Source organism: Dermacentor variabilis, chromosome 5, assembly GCF_050947875.1.
Source record: "Dermacentor variabilis isolate Ectoservices chromosome 5, ASM5094787v1, whole genome shotgun sequence".
Lineage (NCBI taxonomy): Eukaryota > Metazoa > Arthropoda > Arachnida > Ixodida > Ixodidae > Dermacentor > Dermacentor variabilis.
This window is the reverse complement of record NC_134572.1, coordinates 17463255-17474357: the sequence shown is the minus strand read 5'-3', so window position 1 is coordinate 17474357 and position 11103 is coordinate 17463255. Positions and strand designations below refer to the sequence as shown.

Genomic DNA, 11103 nt, shown 5'->3' with positions numbered 1-11103 from the left:
GTGAATGCAGAGTGCCATCGCGGTGTCGCGAAGACGATTCCAGCAAAATGCCTGCAGTGTGTCTAAGGTTTTGCTCGCACGCGCTGATGCTGGCGGAATCTTTAGAGCATTTGATAACAGCCGTGGATGTTTATAAACACGTTGTTGTTGTTGTTGTTGTTGTTGTTGTTGTTGTTGTTGTGAAAAAAAGAGCACGCCAGAATTTCTTTACACATTTAGGCTATTTTTTGCTATAAACGTGCAGCGACCTTTGTCAAAGTGGCGATTCTTGTTTTACTACCATCTTTTTTAGTATTTTCTTTAATGAGCTGATAACTGCTCGTCACCAGGTTTTTCTATCCAGGTGGAACTCGAAAGCTAAGAATTTTTTGAAACTACAAATTGCTGAACTTTTTCTGAAATTTTGTAAGCCTACCCACTACGCACACGAACACCCGGCAGCCTTTAGCGGCCAATGGTACCTTGCCTTGGATCTCATACCAGTTTCCGCATTAAGCCTATTTCAGATGTGGCGATCTCGTACTGGACATTTTGCAACAATTTCTGCAACTGCGAACTGCATCGGGTGTAGGGGTGTGCGAATATGGATTTTTTAGATAGAATCGAATACAAATTGATTAGTACCAGAAGTGAATCGAATGGTTTTCGAATAATGAAGTGCCACTACAACAATTAATATAAAACGATGCTCACATCCTATAGTATTCCTCAAGCTAGCAAGTTTCTATCACTACATAGTACGTTATCAAGTGTTGTTTATTGAAAGCACAAATGGAGCGTTATAGGACCTAGCAAGATGTTTCTTCGCACGCACAGGACTCTTCAGGCAGTGTGAATGATGGCTGTATGTATAGCCTGCAACGTATCGCTGCCCAAGCGATTTAGCCTGCTCCACTACGCAAGTCCTGATGTTTTATGTCTGTACTATGCACTCCGGGTTGAAAATTTACCATACCATTGCTCCAATTTTATGCTTCATTGGGTGCAGCTGAGTTTCTGAAATGTTCGAAAAATATTCGCACTTATGAATGCAATTGAAACTCTGTTTAACAAATTGATTACCACGTTCTAATTATTTCGTTAAATCTGGAAGTTCGTAAAATCGAAGAAAACCTAAAACTGTTACGTAGCGACACGCAAAAGCTATCGCGGTGTTGTATTGACCGCTAATCCAGCAGTCTGTCGCACAAGCCATGAAATAACGAAAGCAACGACCACCGCTACCGAGGCGGCGTTGAGTCCGCTGTTCCGTGCATGGGTGGTGCGTGCAGCCTCGTCGAAATAAAGCTAAGGCCATGACCATGGCGCCTTGATGCTTTATCGCGATAGCTTTAGAGTGCACGCTCCAAGGAAAATCTGTCTGTGTCAAAATTAGGAAGAAGTCACCGATTTTTTTACTCATTTATTTCAGGAAGAACTTCATTAAACCGAGTTCGGCTAAGTTAGCTTTCTTAATTCGCGTTGATGACAACATTAACCCTATGGGTACCTGCCGGGGAACGGAAATTTCTTCGTTAGATAGGGGACTTTGTAAAATCGGCTTTCGTTAGGTGGAACTTCAACAGTAGTGACTATGCGATTCGAAGACCGAATCGAATAGAATACTATTCAATTTCGATTCGTTATTCGAGAGTTTCTAAAATTAGCACGACCCTAATTCTATAACCGCCTTCTCATGTTCGTTGATATTATGATACTTATTCGAGCGTGCGTAGCTTTCTGGGTTGATGGTTGGTGAAACCAGGTACCTAGGATCTTCGCCTTTGTAAAGGCCCGACCGTCCAGTCGGCAGTGGGAGAGATCCAGAGAGAGTGACGTTGGACGCAGAGACAGAGCGAGAGAGAAGAGAGAAAAGGTAGGGAGGTCGACACACGTCCGGTCCGTTACCCTACACTGCATGGGAAGTGGCTATAGTGGTGATAAGAGGGAAAGAAGGGACAGAGAGAGAGCACTAGTTACCCGCACACGTGACGATGCGCAGCATTTTCACGGGTTTAGCGTCGACGTTAGACATCGGACGTCGAAGCGTGTGTGGAAAAGGAAGTGCTGGATGTTTGATGATGGAAGTGCTGGATGGTCGCATATAAAGTATCAAACCATTCCGACGAGAAGGCATACGAACTTGCGAAGGCCACACCCTCCGTCGTAGGCATGGTGTATGGTCGCGCGGGAAAAAGTTGATGATAAGCACAGTTTTCGTGACGAATCAAGCATGGAGAAACGACGCCTGGAATCCTCCGGAGTTTTTCAAAGAACCAGCGTGATTTCAAGAGCAATTATTCGGAGTTCCTAAGCTGTGCTCTTTCTTCGTAATATTATCAGCATAAACTTCGTTATCATGGGCGGATCGGGTGCGATTTTCGCATTTGCGAGCACCTAATGGAAAACTAAATTGCTCCCGACGTAGGGCTTATGAGTCCTCTTCGCGGAAAAGTAAAACAACCTATAGAAGCTGTTATCGTGAAGCTTTTTTAGGGCTAGAACTCCTGACTTTATCAAAACAAAACAAAACGAATAAACAGGCAGCGCACAATGGCGTGTCTGATTATCCGTGTTGTTATTGATTTCGGTTCGTCGAAGCTGCATCTGCGCTTTTCTAGAAAAGTTGAGCACCCGCGAACATGGAAAAATCGTACGCATGATGGGACCACGTGTGTGTGTGCGTGTGGGTGTTTGCAAGTGTGCAAGTTGTTTGCAAAGATATTTTATTTATCTTCAGAAGAGAGGCCTTGTAGCTACACTTTGACGGTGTCTTCCTCTATGGTGCACATGCGCTCCTAGATCGTTTTTTTTTTTTCACCTGTGACTTATGGAGTGTCCTATATGAACTGCTAGATACCTTCCTCTTCTCAGACGTGATTTTCGTAGCGCTAAAGCTTTCTCAGCTATTGCGCTTAAGCCTCCACTTAAGCAGCGCGAACCCGATAACCTTCAGTAGCAGGTCCATAGCCAACACAATACCGGAATACGCCGCCAAGTTCACGTCTTCTGCGTCCAGCATGTGCAGCACTTGCGCGCCGTCCACAGGCACGCACAGTACGTCTGCGTCTCGTTCGTCGCACTCGAGTTGACCGCGGCCTCCACCGAATACCGCAGTCATCATAGCTCGGTGCGCGTAGAATATAGGCGTCGAGTACGGAAGCCAAGCGAGAGCCGGTAGCAGGTACCGGCGTTGTACCAAGAAGCCGCTGAACAAGAAGACCGGTGCCGTCGAAGCCAGGCCCACGATTACAGCCAGCTGCGCAGAAGCAGCATGTAATGCAATGACGAAGGGGTGGCCACAGTGCAACAAGCTGGCTGAAATACAGCGTACAATTAAGCGGGAAGACAAGCGCACTTACGGTACACTTCTGACGAAAGGTTCTTTGAGCATCGTTTATTTTGCTTCATTTACTTTCATCCACTTGTTTTTGCTCTGCGCCGTTGACCAAGTATAGCTTAGTTAACGCTACGCTAGAACCACTGGTTGCAGGGGCGGCTGGCTCGAACATTTAATGACGAAAATGATAACGAATTTAAGAACGCGTTATAGTGCGGACTAAGAGTTATCTAGGGAACAGTTAGGAACGCATTCGTAAGTTCATTAATATTTTCGTTATTACATGTTCGTGCACGCCACCCTGGCAGAGCAGGTCAGTGGCGCTATATATGTAGTCAGATCATAAGAACCCAACGAGCAATAATGACACGAAGGACGCGCACAGGCATGGCCCGCGCGTGTGTGGTTAGAAGGTGTATATATATATATAGACTGTTCTAAGCTCTCTCATTTTCCTCTCTACGTCTACCACGTGAGCGGCTTCCCACACTTCACACACATACACTTTGTCCACTTTGACACTCCTAACGCTAATGCACTAAAGTCAGCTAGGACGCACATGCTTAACAATGTATGGACACCGAGTAACTGGGCAACAAAAGATTCGTTAGAGGCAGAAGGAGCTGTCCGTGGCAGACACTCACTGACCAGTATGGTATTGTCCGTCCTTAAGAACAAAAATGGCACCAACCTGTATGCTAAATCTGCCATTTATCTTCGAACGAGTGTCACTCACTTCTATACATTGCTATATTGAGGTTACCAATGACAGTGAAGCCTACAAAACAATTTCTAAAGCTCTATGGTTTTCAAGTGTTACAACTATATTGTTGCAATAGCAGCTATACGGACGCTCAAGGCGCGCTCGCACCGTTAGTGCCGTCGTTGCTGTTGGCACCACCGATGTCGTGCTGTCACGGTATCGACCCGCAGGCGTGGCCCGCGCGTTTAGGGTTAGAATACGTGTTCAGTTACGCCTCGCGCGATGGCCCTAGGCCGCGCCGAGTCGTCAGCCATGCCCGGAGAAGGTCTCCAAGTGCGCGCATTGAGCTCGGCCTGCAAAAGCGACGAACCCAAGTTGGCGAACCGTCATGCTCCACACTATGGGCTCTGCCAGGTCCATCGCGGAGTTCTGGCTTCCAATGCTGGCATGAGCGTTTTGCGCAAACGCATATTGGCTCAACCACAAGGAACAAATGTTTCATTCCGTTTCATACAAGTGCAACACTGTGTAGGCCAGAGGTACTTCTTGCGGTGGCTCGTTCACGCTTAGAAATAGTAGTTCGATGGGGTTTTTCTTTGTTCTTTTTTTTTTAACGCGACAGCGTTAACGGCCCCGTGTCTCAGAAAATCCGGTGTCAGCGTCCGGCGTCGGCGCAGGTGTTGGCGTCCCGTGAGCGAAAATTGCTGCATATATTTAGGCATGTGTATACCTCATGCCTTGCTGCATGGCTTGCGGTATATACTGGTTATATTGCCGCACCGTTCTATCCCAAAAGTTCCTCATACCTTCTTTTACATTTTTGACAAAGTTATTCCTCACAATTTTGGGAATGACCATCCGCAAATAAATGTCATGAAACAAAACACCCATAGTGTATACCTTTTAAGTTAAACCTCAGACTAACATATTAAGCATGCAAAACAATAGCAGAAACCTGAAAATGATATATGTTTTGGGTGCGACTGTCCACTGTCTCCGGGATCTGCGCACGCAAGATAGTTACCAGATAGTTTCTACCAGATAGCTCACCTTCGTGCATAACGTTTGCCGCCAGCGTTTCCCGGTAAACGTAACGGTTACATAAGCTGCAATTGCCGGTAAGCATGAGAAGCACTCAGGAATCTTTGAATGCTGTCGCGTACCACTCTTAAAGGCAAAGTTTAAAAGTCCTCCAAATTTTTTAACAATTTTCGCGAAACTGTTCCTTATACAGGCGCAGTTCTTAATGCAAAAAAAGGATTTAATTTTTAGAAATAAACAAACCGTTTACATATAGGGCGGCAAGCGCATTGTTTGAAATTAAATTTGCTTTTCGTTGTTTTTCTTTTCGTGTTCATTATTTGCAGCCCATCGCGGCAGCCTCACGCGCATGTTCGCCCAAGCAAACGCTGCTGGTGAGCTGCGAAGGATAGAAGGCATGCGCGGAACGATAAATTTTGGGGGCGAACTCCTTGCGTAGCTTCCCCAGCGTTGCATGTTCCGCCACCCCACTCCTCCGGCGTTTCCTCCTCGTCGCCTCCTGTCGTCCCAGCCTCCTCCGCTGCCCCTTTAGCCAATCAGTGCGACGTGAACGCACGCGTTGTGCTTTTGTGTATATTTAAATACGTAAGCATTTCTATGCTTACGCAGCGAGAAAACGGTTCGTCACGTAAGACAAATATGTGGGCCAATCACGAAGACAGTGCAGTACCGGGCTGACCCGCGGCGGAGGTGAAGCAAAGTTCCAGCACTCAACAAAGTAAAAGCGAAAAATTCATACATTCTTTGGAATCACGCATACAAGATAGAACCACTGGTTGCTGGGGCGGCTTGCACGAACATTTAATAACGAAAACAATAACGAATTTAAGAACGCGTTCTATAGTGCGGACTAGGAGTTGTCTAGGGAACATTTAGGAACGCATTCTTAAGTTCGTTATTATTTTCGTTATTACATATTCGTGCAAGCCGCCCTGGCAAAGCAGGTCAGTTTCGGTATATATGTAGTCAGATCATGAGAACCCAACGAGCAATAACACGAAGGACACGCCCGCACGTGTCTGGTTAGAAGGTCTCCAAGAGCTCGTAGCAGCGAACGGCTTTACCTTCGTGCTGCCTGTCGCTTCCACGCGAACAAAGCGGCGAGTACACAGCGCTCGCAAATGTCTCAGCGCACGCCGCTCGCTGCCTCTTTCGCAGATCACTTTGTGGATATGGGTCCGCGTATCTTACTTCAACGCGAAGCGGTGAGGACACGGCGCACGAAGATATCAGCAGTAGGCAGACTCTGCCAGCATCGCAGCTCACGTTCGTGGTATATATGGTGTCAGAGTTGTCGGACGATCCCACCGCTGTCAACCAGATGTAGGAGTCGTCGGACGATCTCGCCGCTGCCACCACTTGAAGGAGTTGAAGGTCGTAGAGAGGAACTCGGTGAACAGGATTTATTTACATTATTTACATCTTAGACCAGACATATATCGACAGTCTAGCGTGACTCCCATATGGAGCCCGCAAGACTAACATACAGCAAACAGCTTACGAGCACACAGCTCACGAGTACAGTTCGAGCATGACAACGAGCACTCAGCTCACTAGTACATCTCGAGCACAACGAGCACTCAGCTCCCGACGACAAGCACGCTCTAGCAGCCGGCAAACGCTGCTTATAAGCACTTGATCCCCGCTTGATTCCCAGTGGACGGAAACGTTCGTCCAGTCATCGTTCGCCGTCACCGTTCGACGTCACCGTAGATGACTCGCCCTTTTGGAGGAGGGTTCACAAACACGTGTTGCACAGGTTTCAGTGTCGCACACACACACACACAGGTGTAAAGGTCCGGAGCCGACGTCAGAGGGGCTTCGTAGAACTCTGCTTCGTCCCGGGTGGCGCGGCCGAGTACCACATTCCTGAGCTGACCCCGCGCCAAGTGGCTGCCGGTTATTCGCAGTTCTCTGAAGTGCGCCCCGTCCGGTTGGATAGGAACACGTGTAGCGGGCTGAAATAGCTGGCACGTTGTCACCCCGTACGCCCATTCCTAACAATGATCAGCGCCGTGCGAACGGATTGATCTAATGCGTCAGCGGAGCAGACGAGAACTTCATTGTGATGCTGTGCTGCTACACCTTCGGTTGCCGCAACCGACAAGCCGAGGGCAAAAGGCTTTTTTTTAACCATCCGCCGAGCACAACACACAAAGTGTGGATGCACAGGATCGGGACTTCAAGGAGGTTGCAAAAGAATGTATGGCTTTAGGAAATGCCACAGTTCTTCATTACCTACCCGCAGTGGTTGCTTAGTGCCTGTGGTGTTGGGCTGCTGAGCACGAGGTCGCAGGATCGAATCCCGGCAACGGTTGCCGCATTTCGATGGGTGCGAAATGCGAAAACACCCGTGTACTTAGATTTAGGGGCGGGTTACAGAACCCTTGGTGGTCCAAATTTCTGGAGTGCCTCACTACGGCGTGCCTCATAATCAGATGGTGGTTTTGACACGTAAAACCCCATTATTTAATTTTTTTAGTTCTTCATTACCTCTTCTTTTGAACCTAGTTAGCCTGCCTCTTTAATTAAGTGCTTGCATATGGATGGATGGATAAAACTTTATTGGATCCATTTAAATGTGGTTGGGCCTCTAGACATCCCGGAGCCCCCTGGCCGACATCTCTAGGCAAGCGCGGTCCACCAGCCTGAGCTCGTCATCGGAACAAGTGGCCCGAAGAGCGGCCTCCCACGAGGAAAAGGAAGGGTTGGGAATAGGCTCTATCGTCACGGGCTTGGGGCAGCTCCACAAACAGTGTAAAAGACCTGCCCAGGGCGCTCCGCAGGTGGTACATTTTGGATTATGGTATCCATGCTGTGCGCCGTTTTTAGCGCGTTTAAGTTGACATTTTTCTAATGTTCTCGCCTTGTTTCATAAGAGCTTTCCTTGTTTTGTGGCGAAAGTGCTCGCATCTGCGGCTTGCCTGTGACATAACAACGACTTTATTCAGGTAACGTTCTCAGCTCCACCAGAAGTTAGCACATTCTCAGCGCTTTTGAAAGGCTCACGAATGGCATCTTAGCCTGGCCGTTTCGGATTGCTCTAGACCACTCTAGCGAGCGTCGTCGTCTTCGGCTGGTTGAAAGAGGGTGAGCGTCTTGCGTACGGCTTTCTTTTTTTTTTTTTTTTCAGTCGCTCGCCTACATCTCCGGGTGCTCCGAGCGCATCGAGCCCTGTCGTTGGAGCAGTCGTCGAGGTGAAAGCGTTTCCCGCAACGTTATCATAACACAGCATCGCCGCTGTTGGCCATGGTCCACCGTAACCTATGCAACCTATGCCACTGCATGCTCGCGTCTCGGGGAACGCTCGTCCCACCGGTGCGTTCGCCAGTGGGACGAGCGCCGGGAGCCTTGGATAGGCGAAACAACGGACGTTGGCTTTAGTCACGTGGTTATGCATCTGCCATTTCCTCCTTCGAGAGCGAGTCACACGTTCGGCTTGCGCGCTTGTCCTCTACCTCCGAGTTCGTGGAATACCGTATCTGCCCCACTCTGCTTCGGGGGATGGAGGCGATCCCATAAGGCTTGCGAATTCAGTCGTTTAGCTTCAGTGTTCACACGCATGTATTGATTTGGTTTGTGGTGTTTGACTGTTTTAACCTTCCAAAGTAACTAACGCTATTATGGGGGTCGTAGTGGATGGCTCCGCATAATTTAATTTAGGCCACCTGGGGATGTTGAACACGCACTTTGATCGTACAATACACGGGCCTCTTGCAGTTCAGCTCTATCCCCGATACTGCCCGACGCGTCCTCGCAATCGGAGGGTTGAGCAGCGGCTACTCGCATGTTTTGGGTGCAGGATTATCATAGCAGAGAAATTCCGCAAGGGACCACAGTTCCACGTGACTGCGCTTGGCCAATGGCAGCGGAGCGGCACGCGGAAAACAGAAGCCCAAATATGGCTCCATGCGGGAGCCATATACAGTCACTCTAGATCATGCCAAATTTACTCGCCAAAGGCGAAAGTGGCGGTCGGAGCAACAGGCAAACAAACTGACCTCCTAGACAGCGCTCCACACCATATAGGTTAGCTCGGATGCCCGATTTTCTGGTTTTGTGGACCGCGAGGCACAGGGCCTTGTCGACGTGACTAGTGTATCAGCTGATTCCGTCCTTGTGCGCGACTTGTGTGCTCTGGTGGGGGGGGCGAACAGCGCGACGTTGTACGACATCATCGACAATGATGTACTTATTTCCTGCGTGGAGGCACGACCAGACCTGTGGAAGCCGCGACACAAAAATAGGTGCAAAAGGGATGTGATGTGGGCCTAGGTGGCCATTTCTGTGGTGCCGAACGTTTCCGGCGCAGGTAACATTTTTAAGAAGTTTCAAAACTATAAGAACTCTTTATGAAGTAAGAACAACTGTTCTGGTTGCGAAAGATTTCTGTAAAATTGTCCTGCTAAAATCGAGGTCTTTAAGGGAATCTGGTCATATTGTACCAAGCTTAAAATTGTCGAAGCCGAGGTCACCTTGTGTTTGATAGCCGTCTATAAAACTCGTTGAGCGTCAATGCCGCGTGCCACCGGCCGGCGCGGACGCCACAAATCTGTTGAAAATCTGTTCCTTGTGGTTTAGCCGTTAGCGCTCCTTCTGAGCAGTTGCGAACACAACACGCAGTTATGCATACACTGGTCTATGTGGTACAAACAGTAAACTAAATAATCCTTTTTTCTGGCGCTGACAAACGCCGGGGGTTTTCGTTCGGTCCCATCTCGTGCAGCAGCGAGATCCACCGTAGCCGAGATGCGATGCCTACAATGCTGTTAGCGGTGTCCTCACTCCGCCAGTGCTCTGAGACCCTTGGACTGCAACGCTAAATGTCGCAATCTCTTTCAATTCTTTGCTTTACGGCGAAATTTTCAATTCTCGTTAAAGAAGAGTTTTCTTTGTTTCATTTTGTTTAGTACACTTCTTACGATGCTTGTTCACCCCTCGCAAACCGTCGCATCATCTTGCAAGTCATTGCTGCATCAACCTCGCATAGCATTCAACTACGTGAACTTGCGTTTGCATTATGCAGAAAGTGTGAACAACTAGACAAGTTGGAAATCAAATACAGCTGCGTGCAGAACGTACCTCTTTGCAAAGCATTTAATTGAAAGGACTAAAGGAACCTTCGCCTAAGCCAGATTCTCGCATGCTCGTTGGATCTGCCATATCTTTTCGATGTCAAAAAAGTATTTCTGCAAGTTCTTTACAGTACACGGTGCTTTTCTTCCTTAACTAAAGTTTTATGTCAGTGTAACTCAGCATAAAAAACTGAAGCTTCAGAAAATCAAGTCATTTTTTTTTTATCAGACAACGCATGAAAGGCTCCTTCAAGCCCCTGACTTCTCCTTATGTGTGGCTCTGATTTATTGATTTCATCTTACGCTTTGCGCACACCAGAACAAGAAATCAGTAACTGTGACCATTTAGCTACTGTCAAAATTTTCCACTCTTGTGTCACAGAGGTGATATTGCAACTTAAGGAATTACGTGTACAGCAAAAAGGGCCAAGCTTGCACGTGTGACTGTCATAATAGATAAGAGCACCATTCGAACTTCGAGCTTACTCAGCATATCCCGTCGTGCATTTACCTCAGGGTTCAGAGGTGCCGAGCAAATGTAACCAATGCCTTGACTCGTTGAGGACATCTGGACAGCGAAAAGTGCGATGATGGCAATCCGGGACAACTCCATAGGCTGAGAAGTGCTCCAATGGATGATGGAAATCATCATGAGAGGACAGACGATCTGTGAACAGATGGCGTACAACGAATTCTGAGACACTCTAACAAACAAAATGCGTGTTTGTTAAATTTGGTAATGACGTTTTTTTCTCAGTTCTCTGACAGAATTAACACCCACCGCAGTAATTACTTTCTTTAATCATACGCGTAGCGGCGGTGCAAGGACCGAACAAATTTGCATCGAAATTCGGTGCATGTATGCAAGATGTAAGAGGAAGAGTATAATCCCGTAGAGGGTGTATCGAGACCGCTACTAAACTCTTTACCACGCTGTAGAGAGGGAGAGAGAGAAGGCTAGAAGG

At 47.8% G+C, this 11103-nt stretch overlaps 1 protein-coding gene across 1 annotated transcript in view; it reads right to left on the bottom strand.

Annotated features, from left to right (window-relative positions):
- Window positions 1-2575: 2575 nt before the first annotated feature.
- The window catches only part of LOC142582314 (ATP-binding cassette sub-family G member 1-like), a 35932-nt gene continuing 27404 nt past the window's right edge, over window positions 2576-11103 (bottom strand). Inside the window, exons 12-13 of the mRNA XM_075691881.1 lie at window positions 10650-10805; window positions 2576-3238 (exon numbers count right to left, since the gene is read on the bottom strand). Of these exons, the coding sequence (XP_075547996.1) occupies window positions 2882-3238; window positions 10650-10805 (513 nt within the window). The 3' untranslated portion in view covers window positions 2576-2881. The remainder of the gene's footprint in view (window positions 3239-10649; window positions 10806-11103) is intronic.